At 53.0% G+C, this 18,620-nt stretch overlaps 1 protein-coding gene across 1 annotated transcript in view; it reads left to right on the top strand.

Annotated features, from left to right (window-relative positions):
• Nucleotides 1-18,620, top strand: part of CACNA2D4 (calcium voltage-gated channel auxiliary subunit alpha2delta 4) — a 122,149-nt gene that overhangs the window by 21,773 nt on the left and 81,756 nt on the right. The window contains exons 11-18 of the mRNA XM_075553391.1: nucleotides 3-116; nucleotides 1,461-1,539; nucleotides 3,150-3,283; nucleotides 7,150-7,227; nucleotides 7,914-7,994; nucleotides 9,412-9,486; nucleotides 13,733-13,819; nucleotides 14,384-14,455. Coding sequence (XP_075409506.1) covers nucleotides 3-116; nucleotides 1,461-1,539; nucleotides 3,150-3,283; nucleotides 7,150-7,227; nucleotides 7,914-7,994; nucleotides 9,412-9,486; nucleotides 13,733-13,819; nucleotides 14,384-14,455 — 720 coding nt within the window. The remainder of the gene's footprint in view (nucleotides 1-2; nucleotides 117-1,460; nucleotides 1,540-3,149; nucleotides 3,284-7,149; nucleotides 7,228-7,913; nucleotides 7,995-9,411; nucleotides 9,487-13,732; nucleotides 13,820-14,383; nucleotides 14,456-18,620) is intronic.

Raw genomic sequence — 18,620 nt, 5'->3', positions numbered from 1 at the left:
AGTTCCAGGAGGCCAGGCAAGGAAGCCTGTGTAACCAGGCCATCATGTTGATCACAGACGGTGCCGTGGAGGACTACGAGCCAGTGTTTGAGAAGTTTAACTGGCCAGACCGAAAGGTTACCCTCCCGATAGGGGCGTCAAAGGGAAATAGGAGGGGACAAGGGCAGCGATACAATAATCGGGGGGAATCCCAGAAAAGCCAGGCTACACTCAGTTCAAATATACTCTCCCACTGTTGCGTGTCATCAAGCGGATTCAACTCACAGCAACCCTGTGTGACCGAGTAGAACTGCCCCAGACGATTTCCCACGCTGCTTTGGGCTGCCAGCCGTGTGGTCTGTGGTTGGAAACCCCAGCCGCTCCTCAGGAGAAAGATGAGGCTCTCCTGTCAAGAGGCCCAGTCTCAGGAACCCATGGAGGCAGTTCTACCCTGGTCCTATTCCTATACGGCTGTCACGAGTCTGCAGCATTGACTGGATGGCGGTGAGAGGCCGCGATCGTTCTGACAAGCTAGGTCTATACCGTGACGGCAGAGGAGTGATTGTGATGGTGGCCCAGGACCAGGCAGTACTGGGTTCTGCTCTGCATAGGGTCTCCATGGGTGGAACCCACCCAGCGACGACTCCTAACAGCAGCAAAACTCTTTGCAGGAGCTGGGTCTCATTTTGGTGGTCCAAAATTACGGCAACCTTAGGCAGAGAGAAACCTCCCTGGCTGGTGCGAAAGGTTAATAAGCAAGGATACTCAACAACAAGTTGGGGGTTCAAGTCCATCCAGGGGGTCCTGCATGAAGGGCAAACGACCTCCTTCAGAAAAGGCCGCCGTCGATGACGCTGTGGACCCCACTTCCACTCTGACGTGCGTGGGTTGCCCTGAGTTGAAACCAGCTCGATAGCGAGGTGTTTTAGGCACCGAGGACCCAGGAGGGAGGCCAGTGTGGAAGGTCAGGGTGAGGAGGCAGGCCATGGTTTTGAGACAGAAAGATGGCTGGGCTGTGAATCTCCGCCTTCTACCCGTCCCAGGCTCACCTTGATCTCGGACAAGTGATTTTGCTGCGCGGACCTCAGCCTCTTTTCTGATCACGGGAGCAGATGATTCTGTCCTGAGCTGGCATGGAGTCTATTTTGAATTCCATGTGATTCCATGAGACAGCATACAGCGGCCCCATAGCACGCTCTTCACTGTCATCTTCACGGGAACAGACCACCAGGCTTTGTCTTCCTATGCCCACCCCCACCCTGGAGTCATTGGGTGGATTTGAACTGCCAGCTTTTCCGTTCACAGCTGAGCATGTACCCATGTGTGCCACGAGAGTGAGACTCGGGGAATACAAAGTCTGCCAAGCACTTGGCGCCCGCCCCCCAGGCCAGACTCCGATAAGTCAGCGTCCTTATGGCTAGGAAGAGCTGCTCTTTGGTAGAGACAATGTCTGCTGAGTCCTTGTGTGTTTTGTGGATTAGGTTCGAGTATTCACTTACCTTATTGGGAAAGAAGTGTCTTTTGCTGACCGGATGAAGTGGATCGCATGCAATAACAAAGGTACGTGGTGTGTAGGCTGGGTGCATTGCAGCCTACTCCTGCGCACAGGTAGGGCCTCTTACCTGGAAAAAGTGAGGCACACTGCCCGTCATTCCCCGGAGCCTTGAGTTGATGCTTAATTCCTCCTGCGGGGCCTCGTCCTCAGTCAGAAAGTCGTAGAAAGAGAACTAGGCATCATCGCTCCTGGGTTTGCCAAAGAGAGAACTCTCTCTCCCAAAACAGATCCCAACATCAAACCACGTTCTAGAAACCAGATCGGTGGGAGATGACTATTTTCCATGTAAGTTCTCCCCGATGTCCACTCTTTAATCTTCTTGCTTCAAACTACGACCGTCTTCTCTGGGTCTGTTCCCAAACACAGGCCAGGGGGGGCAGTGCTGCCTTGACAACAATGCTTTGTGTGCAAGCAGCCCTCACCTATCTCTAACCAGGCCCCAGGACCTGGGCCTCGTGGTACCAGCTTGTACCCTGTTGGTTTAACAAAGATCTATGCAGCAGTGGCTGTGCACCCGGTCCAGTTTCTAGGCCCCGGAGACTCGAGAGTAGTCAGAACGGGCTCCAACCTGCTCTATCTCCAGCCCAGAGAAGACAAGCAAGAATCTGTCAATTCTAGAGGGGCACCGCCAGTGCAGGGTGCTGGGAGTGCCACAGGGTTGCAGGCTAACAGAAGGAAGGGTTGGCTGAGCTCAAATGAGAAACTGATATGAGTCAGCCTGAGCTCAGGAGCAAGGGTGGTGCTCCAGACAGCAGGACGAGCTTGAACCAAGAACCTGACACTACAGTATGTTGAGAACAGAAAGATGCCCCAGAGTCCCTGAGTGGTGGTGTAGTGGTCAGGTGCTGGGCTGTGATCCCAAGGATCTGTAGTTTGAAACCACCAGCCTCCCTGGGGAGAAAGTTGGGGCTTTCCACTCGCATAAACAGGCACAGCCTTGGAAACGCACGGTCCGTTCTACACTGTCCTATAGGGTCGCTCTGAGTCCGCGTGGATTCAATGGCACTGAGTTGGGTTTGTTATTTTTGGTGGGATGGATGCAGGGCGGGAGGTGGTCAGCAGCAAGACCAGAGTGGTGCCATGAACCAAATCATTTCATCTGAAAGCCGTGGGCTCTTTAGCCATCATAGGGGTGTAGTGAAGATGCTACAGTGACCACCCGCCCCCTTCCCCCCCCCCATAATCTGAGGAAAGACAATGATCAGAGAGACATGGGGTCTGAGTGAGGGACCAAACCATCTTGGACCAGGAGGCCTGAACGGTCTCCAAGAGTTGCATGTGGGATGTTTCCCGGGAAATGCTCTTGGGAGCAACACCAATACGGCAGGGAGGACGGCCAGGTTGGGAGTGGGAGAAGCCAGCCCACTGTGTGACTGCAGCTGAGGCTTCTGCTGCCCCTGTGAGGAGCTCGAGCTGGGAGACCCCTCAGAGGTCTCCCAAAGTGAGGTGAGGCCTGGGCTTTTGGATGCCATTGTCCCACCCTAGGGAAGGGCACAGCCATAGGGTGTGAAGTACCCTGTGGCCCAGGGCCATGCCCAGTGAGGCTCCTCAGTGGAGCCTCAGCAGCTGGAAGCTGCAGCATGACCCCACATCACTCACGCCTCCTTCCCACCAGGCTACTACACGCAGATCTCCACGCTGGCAGACGCCCAGGAGAACGTGATGGAGTACCTGCATGTGCTCAGCCGCCCCATGGTCATCAACCATGACCATGACATCATCTGGACGGAAGCTTACCTGAACAGCAAGGTGGGACCTTGCCCGGGGGCTCTGGAGTTAGAGACTCTAGGACCTAAGTGTGACTTCCTGGGCTGAACAGGGTCGAGCCCAACCCGTGCCCTTGGGCAGGCTGTGAAGGTGGGAAATTGCCATTGAACTTTGGGGCATTTTCATCTACTTGCTCAACCTAGTGGCAGGTTTATGCCCTGATGCTGCTCCAGATGCCTGAAATCCTTCCAGCAAACCTGCCCAGGTCTGTCCCCATGGGTAGAGCCCCTGGGCTCTGTTTCCCCTGCCTTCCCTCACTGGGACTCCCCTCCCTCGGTGTCCTTCCCTCCTGCGGGTTGTGAAGGAAAGAAGCTGACCCGTCACTCACAGCCCCCCACACCCCGTGAGCATGTGTTCTCCTTTCCTGCATGCTCAAAGGAAGTGCCTCTGGGCAGCCTGGGCAGCGGTGAGTACCACGAATAAATCCATCCTCAAAGGCAGGGTTTCAGATGAGCTCTTTGGGGGGAAGAGGGACCTCTTTGGCACCTCTCAAATCACATACACAGCCACCTGCTTCAAGGATAATGTTTCCGCCTGGGATTTAAAGAGACCTAAAAATACTGGCTTAAATAGGACAGAAGTGTCCCTATTTCTCCCTCACGCATAAAAGGTCCAGAAGAGGGTGGCCCTGAGCTGACGAGGAGGCCTCTGGTCGTCATTGCCTCGGGCTCCTTCCTGTTGTCCCTTCTGTCATCTCAGACATAACCCTGGCCCTCCGGGTCTGATGTGGCTGGTGGAACCCTAGTCAAGAGACACCACATTCCAAACCACAAGATGGTGGAAGGAAGCGGGGAGGGGGCCATGTCTCCCCCTGTAAAGGAAACTTCTAGAGAACCTTGTATGACCATTGATTTTATATCGCACCAGTCCTATTGACCCTTACTTTCACGGAAGACTAGAAACACAAACTTTCAGCTTCTCTTGGAACTTACTTACCTCTCCCTATTCATTACTTACCTCTGATTACTTACTTGTGTACCTCTACCTGATAAAACAGCGGTGTGCTTAATTAATACCCGTTAATAATAAATATGAACCAATTTGGGAACTAAAAGCTCCCTGATTGCCTTTCAAGGAGCTCAGCCCATCGGACATTCTGAGGAGAGCTCATCCAACTTTCCCCGGGGGCTCAGCAGGGAAAGGCTTCCTGTGCCGGGGGCAGGTTTATCCTCTCACCGTCCACGTGTTCGCAGGGCAGGGCCCACAGACTGAGAACTCAAACGAGAATGAGGAAGAGTAATGAGACAGAGAGAGGTTCTCTGTCCTCCTCTTCCTTTGTACATTGACTCATGCTTTTCATTCCCACCCATCCCTCGCTCCACCCATCCCTCGCTCCACCCATCCATCCATCCACCCATCCATCCATCCACCCATCTATCCATCCATCCATCTATCCATCCACCCACCCCTCCCTCGCTCCACCCATCCATCCATCCACCCATCCATCCATCCACCCATCCATCCATCCACCCATCCATCCATCCACCCATCTATCCATCCATCCATCTATCCATCCACCCACCCCTCCCTCCCTCCACCCATCCATCCATCCACCCATCTATCCATCCATCCATCCATCCACCCACCCCTCCCTCCACCCATCCATCCATCCACCCATCTATCCATCCATCCATCTATCCATCCACCCACCCCTCCCTCCCTCCACCCATCCATCCATCCACCCATCTATCCATCCATCCATCCACCCACCCCTCCCTCCACCCATCCATCCATCCACCCATCTATCCATCCATCCATCCATCCACCCCTCCCTCCCTCCACCCATTCATCCATCTACCCATCCATCCATCCACCCATCCATCCATCCACCCATCCATCCATCCACCCATCTATCTATCCATCCATCTATCCACCCACCCACCCCTCCCTCCCTCCACCCATCCATCCCTCCACCCATCCATTCCTCCCTCCCTTCCCATCCATCCCTCCACCCACCCATCCCTCCATCCATCCCTCTATCCCTCCCTCCACCCATCCCTCCATCCCTCTACCCCTCCATCCATCCATCCATCCCTCCATCCCTCCCTCCCTCCATCCATCCCTCCATCCATCCCTCCATCCATCCATCCCTCCCTCCACCCATCCATCCCTCCCTCCCCCATCCATCCCTCCACCCACCCATCCATCCCTCCATCCATCCATCCATCCATCCCTCCATCCATCCATCCATCCATCCCTCCTCCATCCATCCCTCCACCCACCCCTCCCTCCATTCATCCCTCTATCCCTCCCTCCACCCATCCCTCTACCCATCCATCCATCCTTCCATCCCTCCCTCCCTTCCTCCCTCCCTCCATCCACCCACCCATCCCTCCACCCATCCATGCCCTACATCAGCTAGGACAGCCTGCCGCTGGGAGCATGTCTACAGAGAGCCCCACTTGTACACGGCCCCACACGTCTGAGTGTGGGCGATCATGCTAAGGGAGTCGGTGCAGGGACTCACAATTCCCAAAACCCTGAGCTCCAGTGAGGGGACCCTGGGCTGTGTGGGGGTGTTAGGCTGGCGGACTAGGGAAGGAGGACAGAGGTGAGCAGAGACTTGCCCTCGCTTCCCTCTCATACTATAAGAATGACTTCCGACGGGTTAGCCATTGTCATCCTTTGACGTCTCACAGACATCGTGCCCCTCCACGTCCCTGTCTCCCTCACATGCACACCTCAAAGTTTGATCTTCTCTTCTAAACATGGCAGTTGCCCCCTATTTAAGGAGAACCCCAAGTCCCTACAGCTCTCCCTCCCCTCGACTTCTCCTTCTCCCTTCCTCAAGCATCTCTGCAGCCAATGGTCTCAGCACGTCTGCTGGGTCCAAGTTCAAAAACTTCTGAGGTGAGGGTGTTAGCCACTGAGCCCAGGGGAGGTCTCTCACCTGGTGTCCATGGCCGGAGACCAGTATGCAGGGACAGTTGCAAACCACGCTGTGCACCTGCAGAGTGGAAGAGGACTCCTAAGGGCGAGTGCTGGGGAGAGGGAAGAGCTGGGATTCCCTGAGAAGCAGGGGGAAAACATCTCTGGCCTCCTCGATTCCCGGCTCGTGGAGACATGGCGGCATCCGCCTCAGCCTCGTGGATGGGTCTGAACTGAGACCAACATTGAAGTGGGACATGGGAGGAAGCCGAGAGTAGGGACGCGATGAACACGCAGTTTTTGGCTTCCCGCTCAGGTCTACTGCAGACCCCCAGGGCCCAGCGGCCTCCGGGGGGTTATCAGAACGAGGGGGAGGTGCTTACAGATGTGTTGGTGCCTAACTCTTTTCAGAAGTCTGTCTCTGTTTTAAAGTCAGGCGTGCAGATAGAGCCCTTACCAAGGTAAAGGAAGGAACTGGCAGTGGGCAGGCAAACACCCGTGGACTCTGGGAATGACCGAGGGAGTGGAGAAGAGAACAAGGGTCTGTCCTGTGAGGGTCAGGGGTAACCCCAAAGCGGCCACTGCAAACACGCAGTGGTTGGTTCCGGATCTTTGTCTGCCCATCCTGAGTGGCCCTTCTCATACCAACCTCAGGTCCACAGGAGAGATTTTGCGGATGCTGAACCTCTTTGTCCGTGTGTGTGTGTGTGTGTGTGTGTGTGTGTGTGTGTGTGTGTGTGTGTGTGTGTGTGTAGCGCGGGGTGGGTGGGGGCGGCGGGTGTTGGGCAGAGATATGAGAGCTCAGTGAGTCTGTTTAGACGCTGGGAAACCCACCTCATTTGGGATTTCTTCCTTCCCACTGGCGGGTGGTAGCATGAAGTTGATGGCGGTGAGTGACCATGGCCCCTCTGCGCTGTGTGCCCTGGAGCAGAGCGAGCCTCGGGCCTGACCCCTGTCTTTTGCTCTTTCCTCTTGGACAGCTCTTCACCTCGCAGGCCCAGAGCTTCACCCTGCTGACCACTGTCGCCATGCCGGTCTTCAGCAAAAAGAACGGAACGGTGGGTGGCGGCTCCCTGCGACGTGGCCGCGATGAGAATTTGGAGCCATGGTTCTTAACTAGGCTGGGCGGCAGCAGCACCTAGGGAGAGGGTTCTAGGTGCATCGCCCTAGGCCCTGGTCCAGATCAGCTACACCAGCATCTCTTAGTTGGGGGTTGGGGAGTTCATATGTTTCCCCAGCTTTCCTTTCCCCACGGGTCCAGCGGCAGCCCACTTGGTGCCAGGCCACGGCTATGCACCTGGAGCCACTGCCACACTCACCTTGCCAGTTTGGCCACACTTCCATTTGCTGGTCAAGGCCTCTGGTGAAAGCATTTCTAGAATCCCCCTGCCCCCATCTGGTCAGAAAATGTTTCCTCTTAGGCTTCACCTGTGGATTCTCAGCTCTAGGGCCTCGGTGCTTCAGCCCCTGCTCTGAAGATTAATATTTTACTCATCTTTGTCTTCCACTTAGCTATTATCACTTAAATATTAATGTTGAACGTTAATCTTCCAGGACGCTGAGCTTGTGCCTGGGGCCTCTCTGGAGAGGGTCAAGGTTAGTCAGACGCTAAGGTCAGAGGAATACCTGCATGAGGCCTAGGTAGCTTCCATTTCTGGACTCTGGGAAGGCCTCGGGTCCTGTCTGACCCTGTTCACAGGGAAGCTGTGAATCTGTCCTCTGACTCTGATGTCTTGCCTTCCAGCGATCCCACGGCATCCTCCTGGGTGTGGTGGGCTCTGATGTGGCCCTGCAAGAGCTGATGAAGCTGGCTCCGCAGCACAAGGTGAGCCTGGGCCAGGACCCTTCCCCGGGCCAGGACCCTTCCCCAGGCCGCGGCAGCCAAGTCCAGAGAAGTACGCATGTCAGGCATGGGCCAGTGGTCTGGACTCCCGAGTCTTTTGGCAGTGCTCACGATGGCTTGCTTTGTGGCCTTCAAAAACTGCTCTCCCTGGGCCGTGCCTCAGTTTCCCAAGCTGCTCCTCTATGCTGCGCAGGACTGCTGTGAGAGTCAGTGGGGTTAAGGCATCCAGATTCATGGACCACGTGATGGGAAAGGGGCTTGGTGGTGGCACACTACCATTGTCCCTATAAACCATCAAATGTGGAAAGGATTTTAAAAGCAAAGGGCAGATTCGTCAAGATAGCAAACATAAAATGATCCGGAGACCCAACCAGTCCACTTCTAGGTATACACCCGAAAGAACTGAAGGCAGGAACTTCAGCGGCTAGTTATCTATCAGGGGTCATAACAACATCACTCACAGTAACCAAAGACTAGAAACAACCCACGTTCCCATCAGCAGTTGAAGGGATAAACAAGATATGGTACACACATGAAGTGCGATCAATGCCATGACATCAAAACTCCATAGAGCAGGGCCATCAAGTCCACTCCGACTCACAGTGACCCTGCAGGACAGAGCAGGAGTGGCCCTGTGGGTGTTGGAGACGCGCTCTTCATAGGAGTAGAAAGCCTCATTGTTCTGCCACGAGAGGGTTTGAACCACCAGCCTTGTGGCAAGCAGCTCCCTGTGTAACCTACCACACCACCAGTGTTCCCGTTATGACGCAGATGAGCCTTAACACACTGCGCTCTGTGAAATGAGCAAGACATTAAAGTGATGTATCTGGACTCGTCAACTTGAGCCTGCCAGGGGCTGGGGGAAGGGTCCCTAGTGGTGCACTGGTTAAGTGCTTGACTGACGACTGAAAAGTTAGTGGGTGAAGCCGCCCGTGACTCACGAGAGCAAGATGTGACCGTGTTTCCACAGGATCTACAGCCTTCAAACCCTGTGGGCAGTTGTACTCTGTCCTATGGTGTCGCTAGGAGCTGGCCTTGACCCAGGCGGTGGTGTGGGTTGGGGCTGGAGCTAGAGAGAGGAAACGGGGCGTTCCTGTGTAAGGATGCTATGCTTCATAGGCCGGCCGTGGTGGTGAGCACAAAACACTGGGGCTCCAACTAATGTTAACCCCGTGGTGCGCTTGGAATTGGCCTGCCCGACTCACGTTCATATTATCTATATTTTACTGCAGTACATTTGTTCATGTAAAACTCAAATATGCAAGGGTAGAAGCCTGCCACTGGCTAAGTGATGTTGCCGTTTGGAAAGGGCTCCGCTGGGAGCGGCCATCTTTCACCTGTAAGCCGTGGAGCCGGCACAGACACCTGCCCTAATGAACCTCCCCCTCCTCCCCGGCAGCTGGGAGTGCACGGGTACGCCTTTCTGAACACTAACAACGGCTACATCCTCTCGCACCCTGACCTGCGACCCCTGGTAGGTATTGACCACTCGCCTTTTCCTTGGGGTCCTACCTATCTGACGGGGCTGAGAAGAAATTGTGGGAGATTCATTAGAAGGCCGGAGGTGGGGGAGCGTTTTCTTTTCATTGAATTCTTCCATGGAATTTTTGAAGTCCCCTCATACAGGACGTGGGGACAATTCATTAAAGTAGTCTCACACACCCACATACACACACGCGCGCACGCACACACGGGCCCCATTTAGGAATCCAACCCTTTACTCTGGGTAGTCTGAGATTTATTTTTTTTTTAAGAATGTGAGTTGTGGTTCCTGTTCTTGAATCGTTTATAATCTAGCGGGAGAGACAAGGCTAAACAGCACGAAATGACTGATGAGCGGCTGAGCGAACCCGCAATGACGCGTGCCTGGGACGCTGCCGCGGGGGGGCACTCCCATCACTGCGTGGGTAGGAGTGCACACTCCCTCTGGGTCTGACAGCCACGGAGGCATAACTCCAGCAGCTCACCAAAAGGGGTGGCTCAGGTTGAGTTAGCAGCTTGCTTTCCGTGTCCCCGCAGTCCCTGCCCTGTCCCGCTTTCTCCATCTTACACGGAGGCTGGGTGGATTTTCACATGGGCTCAACTGAGCAAACAGAAGGCAATGGTGCATAGCCTTATATGAAAGTACTGCCTTCGAGGCTCGTGGTCGGAATGATCGGCTGCCCCCTGGGAGAGGAGTGTGGCAGTCTATTGTCATAAAGATGTACGGCCAGAGCATCCCTTAGAGCAGGGGTTCTCCGCCTTCCTCGTGCCACGACCCTTTCATACAGTTCCTCGGGTTGCGGTGACACCCCCCCCCCCACTATAAAATTATTTTCATTGCTACTTCATCACTGTCATTTTGCTACTGTTATGAATCGGGTGACCCCTGTGAAAGGGTTGTTTGACACCCCCCATAAAGGGGGGTTTTGACCCCCAGGTTGAGAACCGCTGCCTTAGAAGCAAGGATGGAGAGACTCTGTCTCACATGCTTAGGACACGTTGTCAGAGGGACCAGTCCCTGGAGAGGGACATCGTGCTTGGGAAAGTGGAGAGGCAGTGACAAAAAGAAAGACCCCCAAGGAGACGGAGTGACACGGTAGCTGTGACAGTGGGCTCACACACGGGACCAGGTGTGAGGATGGCGCAGGGCCAGGCAGTGTTTCATTCCGTCGTCAGAACCAACCGCTGGCCCCCAACAACCGCCCCCTGGCGACTCAAAGTGACCTGGGCCGTCTCCTCGTCCCTTAGGGCCGGTTCTCATGAGTTGGCTTCAGCTCGGTGACAGTGAGTTTGCTAATACCCAGCTCTGGGCTCACGGAACCAATCGTGGTTGTTAGTCATAGCCTGTGTGGTCTTCTTCTCCAATTGTCCACGTGGCATTATCCTCTGATTGTCTCCTATACTCACAGCCCAGGCAGCGGGCGGGGGGCGGGGGGGGGGGGTAACAGTGCACACCATGCAGGGCCTCGCGGGGGTTTTACCTGTAAACAAGTTGCACAAGGAAGAGAGGCTGCCCCTGACTCCCAGAGGAGGATGCAGTGGGCTTGTCTGAGTCATGTCAGGGGGTGGCAGGGAATTGAAACCCGGGACTCAGGGATAAACAGGAAGGGTACCTGGTCCCATGACAGGAGGGTTGTTTGACGAGGGGCCTTATTCTATGGGAGCAGAAGAGAGCTTTAGGTGAGACCACTCAAAGAGCCTTCCAGCGCGCCCCAGATGCCAAGCAGCACATGCTACGGGTCCCTAATTTTAGGTCTGACATCACATGATGTGTGACTCTCCTGGACTAGCAGGCTCTGTGGGAGGCAGCCCCGGTGCCAGCACAATGACTCACTAGGGAAATAATAAATATGTTGATCCTGGAGCTCGATTATAAAATTGAGAGGTATTGACCAGAAGGCCGCCTGTCATCTTCTCTCTAATCATCTAGCTGACCATAAGGCTTCAATCGATAAATCCATACTGCGCCCCTCCCCTTCTCGGGCTGTGAGGAATGCTATAAATAGGGATGAGACTTAGGGGCTAATTAAGGGAATAAGGTTCACATAAGTCAAATAGTGAATGCACAGCATGGAACCAACTATCTACGAGAAGATAACAACAGGGCCAATTTAATGAGATGCCCATCAGTGTATGATGGGGATTAAGGAAGAATAGCAAATGTGGGCTGGTTGTTTTGTTTTGTTTTTTTAAAAAAAGAAAACAATAGAAAAGATACCTAGTAGTAAACTGATAAATTTAAAGAAGATTAAGAGTGACACTTTGGGCTTGAAATCTTTCTATGGCAATGCCTGAGTATACGTAATTAATAAAGCAGAATTATGGTTTTAGTAGGAGCTGGAGATGGTCTTTAAGATATTGTCCAGTAAAAAAAAAAGATATTGTCCAGTTTAGGACTTGGCACTGGAATATTGCACCTTGCTCCACCTAGATGGGTCCGATGGGAAAGATATCAGGGCAGTGCTGTCTGTCGTGAGGATGGCTGCCAATAAGCCAAGAATAGAGGCGCCATCAGGCATGCGTGAGGGGAAATGAATGAACATGCGTCCTATATGGCACGTGAACCACAGCTCACCTGGACAGGTGAGAGCAAAGGACATTTTCCTGAATAAAACAAGGGCAGAAGCACATGGTATGGGATTTCAACCATTGGAACAGAAGCCTAGGGGTTCATTCTGCTAGAAGTGGAGCCTCTGACTAACTGTTAATTTACCTGTGATAAGTTACCCTCCTTCCTTTTTTGAAATGAGAACTCAACCTAAGAGCATATCATTAGATGATATCTAGCCTGACATCCAAGAGAGAGACAGAGATGGAGATGACAGAGAGATAGAAGTAGATAGATAGATAGATAGATAGATAGATAGATAGATAGATAGATAGATAGACAGACAGATAGACAGACCAAGAAGTCAGGACCAAGAAGTCAAGAGTGTTGTCCAATGGCTCTATGTCACATGAGAGAGGTCTTTATTAGACATCTGTCCTTGGCTCTGCCCCATTTGAGATGGAAATACAGAAAGCAGATGGCACAGTGTCTGAAAGGTATGGCGAATGCATTGAGAGCAAATTAGTATTCCGAACGCATTCTTCCGAAACAATAAGCCGAAACTAACGAGATAAATATATTAAGGATGATGTCTAGGATGCTCTGCCAAACCATTCAGTGCTCAAGCATAAGATTGTGGGGATGCGATTTGAGTGTCGTGTGAGAAAGGCCAAAAGAATGTAACCGCATGAGAATTCCGGGTGAACTCCGAGGGGGCGTGCTGGCGGGCCTCTCTAGGAGGCTCAGCAGTATCACGGGCAGCATTCATAGCGGTATGATAGTTTGGTCCAGAAAGGTCACACCCCATAGCACACTGGTCATACTCCACCCGGAATATTAAGTGTTGACCAGGGCACCCTATTTGAGGAGTGACATCGACAAAGTGGAGCATCTACAAATATTGGGATAGGAGCGCAAGTTTGCTGTCAAGCTCCAGGGTTGCCAGGAGGGAGGCACCCGCATGTAGCCCCAGGGGTAAGAGCTAGGGTCAATGGGTAAAAGGGACATGGAGACAGACTTCAGCTCTGTATGGGGGAAACTTCCTAACAATTCAAGTTGTCCCAAACTGGGACAAGCTGACTCCCATCGCGTAAATACTCACCCAGAGGCCCTGAGACTCTGTCGTGAAGAGTGGCAAGGTGGTTCCACCTTGGGTGGAAGGTGGGCCTACGAGGCCTTATGGAATCACTGAGATTCTTTGATTGAATGTATCAGAAGGCATCTATTTTAAAGACTTTCTCACCAAAAGGAACAGACTTTGGAGATTGCCAAGTAGGGGGAGGCAAGGAGGGACAGTAAAGTAAAGGACTAGACTGTTGATGGGTGTTGGCTTGGGTGACATGGGAGCTAACAGTCCACAAGAGGGAGAAGTAAAATCAAGGATCAGGTGAAACCATCAGGGGGGGGGGGGTTGGTTAGTAGTTTAAACTGTCTCATACAAAGTGGTGACCTGACATAGAACCCCTGCCTAATTTACCATTATAAGTTGTTTTTAAGAAAGAGAGAGTGCAAATGTTTTGAGAATGATGAGGGCAACGAATATACAAATGTGCTTTACACCATGGATGGATGGATGGATTGTGATAAGAGTTGTACGAGCCCCCAATAAAATGATTAAGAAGAGAGAGATGCGAAGTGAGGAGGGCCTTGTGCTAACCTTGTGTTTTTCACCCTGACCTGCTCCCTCCAGTACAGCGAGGGGAAGAAGCTGAAGCCCAAGCCCAACTACAACAGCGTGGACCTCTCTGAAGTGGAGTGGGAGGGCCAAGCCCAGCGCGTGAGTGGGGGCAGCTGCTTGAGCTCTGTCTCCAACAGAACCGGCCAGCCTCGTGGCATGACGCTCTGAGGTCACTCGTGACTCCTCTACAGTCCCAGAGCTGTCCCGAGCCCAAGCTGGCCACATGTCCCATCATGGGAAAATTCTTCCAACAACAGAATATATATGTAAACACATACAAACATATACACACACACCCCAATACCTCCCTGAGCCACAAGGCTTCCTGAGGATGAACGAGATTGTGTCGATAAGTACACAGGTTGAGTTCCGGTTCTGTTTCCGCCTGGCTTTTGGCCTCAGTAGCACAACCTGAAGGAATCTGTGATTTCAGTAATATGATCCTAGGTATACTTGTGTATCCGTCCATTTTGAAACACTAACACGGTGAATGCCCAGAAGGATAAGCTAAATAGAACCTAAGGATCCGCTCTATTTTATCTCCCTGTATTCTATGCAGAGAAAAGGTGTAAAGGGAAAAGTCTAGTCTGCTCAGGAAAGCCTAATCCAGTCCACCTTCCAGAGTAAGGCAAGAAACTAATGTCCTTCTCTCTCCCCTTGCAGCTGAGAACAGCCATGATCAATGGGGAAACTGGTTCTCTGTCTATGGATGTGAAGGTGCCGTTGGACAAAGGGGTAAGATCTGAGTTCTCTGTCTATGGATGTGCAGGTGCCGTGGGACAAAGGGGTAAGATCTGAGTTCTCTGTCTATGGATGTGCAGGTGCCGTGGGACAAAGGGGTAAGATCTGAGTTCTCTGTCTATGGATGTGAAGGTGCCGTGGGTCAAAGGGGTAAGATCTGAGTTCTCTGTCTATGGATGTGAAGGTGCCGTGAGTCAAAGGGGTAAGATCTGAGTTCTCTGTCTATGGATGTGCAGGTGCCGTGGGACAAAGGGGTAAGATCTGAGTTCTCTGTCTATGGATGTGAAGGTGCCGTGGGTCAAAGGGGTAAGATCTGAGTTCTCTGTCTATGGATGTGCAGGTGTCGTGGGACAAAGGGGTAAAGTACTAGAGGGAGTGCCCGAGGCTGATCCTGGGAAGGCACCATCTCAACTCCTAGATGTCTTGAGTGGTGACAAAGGACTTGGACTGAGCGGAATTAGAACGTGGGGCTTGAGTGCTTGCTGCAGTTTAGAGGTCTTGACTGAAGAGCTTACCCAAAGGTGCTGCAGGAACGCCCTGTGAGGAGCCCGGCCACGCTTGGTTCTTCAGAGACGGCCGAGCTAGGTAACGGCGGGCCTGCGTCATTCACAGCCGTTCTTCGTTCCTTAGAAGACCAAAGCCAAACCCGGTTCACCCAGGGGATTTTGACTCACTGCGGCCCTGTAGAGCAGAAGACACTGCCCCACAGGGTTTCCCAGACTGTAAGTCTTCAAATGGAAGCAAACTGCCACATCATTTTTAATATAAATCATTGTATTAATAAATTATTTTGTGGGGGTCTCTTACAGCTCTTATAACAATCCAAACATCGATTGTATCAAACACGTTTGTACATATCTTGCCATCATTTTCAAAATATTTTCTTTCTACTTGAGCACTTGGTATCAGCTCCTCTTTTCCCCTCCCTTCCTCCCCCTCCCACCTTCATGACCCCTTGATAATTTATAAATTATTGTTATTTTCATATCTTACACCAGCCTCTGTCTCAACTCCACCCACGTTTCTGTTGTTTGTCCCCCTCGGTGGGACATTTATACATTGATCATTGAGCTTGGTTCCTCCTTTCTCCCTCTTCTCCCCCCCCCTTTCCCCTACCCTCAGGGTATCACTACTCCCATGACTGTTCCTGAGGGGCTTGTCTGTCCTGGGTTCCATGTGTTGGGAGCTCTTATTTGTACCAGAGTACACACTCCAGTACACTGATAGTGAGAGTGTGCATGATAGTGGGGAGGGGGGGCATAATTAAAGAACATAGAGGAATGTTGTGTGTTTCGTCGGTGCTGTACTGCACCCTGGCTGACTTGTCCCTTCCTTGTGACACTTCTGTGAGGGGATGTCCAATTGTCTACAGATGGGCTTTGAGTCTCCACTCCAACCCCCCTCATTCACATCAATAAGATTGCTTGTTTAGGGTCTTCTGATGTCTGATAACCTGATCCCGTCGACACCTCATGATCACGCAGGCTGGTGTGCTTCTTCCATGTGGGCTTTGTTGCTTCTGAGCTAGATGGCCGCTTGTTTACCTTCAAGCCTTTAAGACCCCGGACACTATATCTTTTGATAGCCAGGCACCATCAGCTTTCGTTACCACATTAGCTTATGCACCCACTTTGTCTTCAGCAATCATGTCAGGAAGGGGAGCATCATAGAATACCAGTTTAACAGAACAAAGTGTTCTTGCCTTGAGGGAGTACTTGAGTAGAGAGCCAGTGCCCATGCCTCATCCTTCTCCTGCAGAGCAACTGGTGGATTTGAACCGCCAACTGTTGGGTTAGTGGCCGAATGCTTAATCACTGTGGCACCAGGGATCCCTCTTTCCTGAGGCTGCTGCCATTTGGAAAGTCACCGTTTATTATGCGAATCGCTGGCAGCTCGGATGGAGCGTGTTCAAGAAGGAGAGGTTGTAGGTGTGCCGTCTTCCCTACAGCTGGTCTGTATCCACAGTAACCCCAGGGAATCGGAATCAACCCCCTTGTGGGTACTGATTTTCCCGATGTGTGCAGCATTTTTCGAAAAGGCACTTCATTTTCTCACTTAAAAGGTTCCAGTGCGTCTATGGAATTTTCATTGTCCCCTGACATATTTACAAATGTCACCTCCTCCCTCACAGCCACCCCCTCCTCCTCCCCCCGGTTGCCCATCTGCCTCAGCTGAAAGAACACAGGCATCTGTCTGCAACAATGAGATCCAGGTTCTTCCGCACGCACAGGCCTCCGGGAGCCAAAGGAGAAAGCATTGGGCTGGGGGTGCAGTGCATACCCACAGGCTGATGGTCAGGGCTCAGTACCTAGTTTCTGTGCCATCTGGCTGACTTTGGATGCATTCTGGGCTGAGAAGGGTCCCGTTGAGGCAGACGACGGGGCAACATCAGTGACGTCAGGTCACAAGTGGCTGCTGCCCCTTCTCTAAGCTAGAGGAGTCTAGGTCCCTTCCACACACAGGCCTATCCCACCCAGGCCCCTGCTCACTTGCTGGGGCCATGCCCACCGGCCGGAGGATAAAGCAGGACTGGTTTCACGCTGTGATGAAAAGCTTCCTAGGCACATAGCGCATGATAGCTTAGAGACAGACCCGGGAGAGGCTGCAGTGGATCTGTGAGCAGCTCTGGTGTAGCAGCAGTTACGCTCTGGCGGCTAACCAAGGAGTTGGCAGTTCAAACCCGCCTAGTGGCTCCGTGGGAGAGCAGCCTGGCGATTTGCCCCCGTGAGGATTAAATCCTGAAACCAAACCATAGTCATCGAGCCGATACCATCTGACTGATACTGGCTGGTTTTCCAACCTGCAAGCTTTCAGGAGAGCAGACAGCCATGGAGCAGCTGGTCGGCCATTCTTTCATGAACGACTGGCTTCGCAGTTTGCCGCTCCACGCCAACCCACAACACCGCCAGGTCTCCTAGACCAAACTAATCTCACTGCCGTCGAATCCAAGCCGACGCACAGCAATACCAGGGGACGGGCTAGAACTGCCCCTTGTGGGTGTCTGAGACTGCAACTGTTTATGGGAGTAGAAAAGCCTCATCTTTGTCCCGAGGAGCAGCGAGGGGTTCCAAACTTCTGACCTTTCCGACCACCGCCCAACACATAACCACCATGGCACCAGGGCTTCTGCGGCCTTGACCGCCCGGTGGAATCGACTCCACAGCCATGAGTGATATCAACATGCTCTCTGACGTCGGCTAATTGATGGAGCGGGAGGACCCTTCATCCCTCTCTTCCTGTTCCCAGCACCCTCGTGCGGGCTTCAGACTTCTCGGATACCGTGACGATCCAGATTCCTCACTGCCAACCCAGCCAGGGTCGTGGGGACTCCCCCTGACCCTCTGCCCATCCCTCGACACGTACTCACTGATGCCCCAGGTTGCGTAGCTGGAAGCAGGCACGGCGCTCCTGACTCGCGGCTGCTGTGACCGCAGAGGACGGGTGATGTCGATCCTGCTGGACACTCCCTGGTGTGTCGTGGAGGTGCTCATGCTTTATGGCAGCTGGCTGTCCACGGCCATGGACCCACCTTCTGACGTGTGACGACACCCTCACGGGAGAGCGATGCTCTGCCCGGTTCTGCACCCGCCCCCGTTCAATGAGGCGACCAGACTGTGACCACTGACTGAGCCTGAGGTGTCCCGGCCGGGGAGGACCCGGCTCTCCCCAATGGAAGGCCCTCACTCCTCCTAGCAGTGGGCATTTCTTAGAAGCAGGATTGGATGCAAGGACTTACTCCTTGAATAGCCACAGGCTGATAAGGTAGATGCTAACCACTTGCAATGCCCACATGCCTCTGATTCAGTACCATGGCGCTGGGTCACATGACCCGGAGTCTCAACTCATCCCCCAACCTCGAAGATTTCCCAAGAGTCCCCTTTGAATAGCACTCTCGTCCACCTCTTAAATCCCTCTCCCCCTCCCTTCCCTCTTCCTCACCCCCTTCTTCTCCCTCTCCCCTCCCCCTCCCCCTTCTCCCTCTCCCCATTATGCCACAAGGAGCCCTCTTCCATCTTTCAGCTCGGTGCCTTGTCCACACACACGCAAGAGCTAGCCAGCGTGCACCGTGTGCAGAGCACTGGGCTGGTGTCAAGCCCAGGACAGGGACATCTAGTGTCTCACTCCTCTCATCTCTTAGACACTGCTCTTCTCTGGGGAG

This window comes from Tenrec ecaudatus, chromosome 6 (genome assembly GCF_050624435.1).
Source record: "Tenrec ecaudatus isolate mTenEca1 chromosome 6, mTenEca1.hap1, whole genome shotgun sequence".
Classification (NCBI taxonomy): domain Eukaryota; kingdom Metazoa; phylum Chordata; class Mammalia; order Afrosoricida; family Tenrecidae; genus Tenrec; species Tenrec ecaudatus.
Note: the sequence above shows the minus strand (reverse complement) of the source record. Positions and strands in the feature narration are given on the sequence as shown.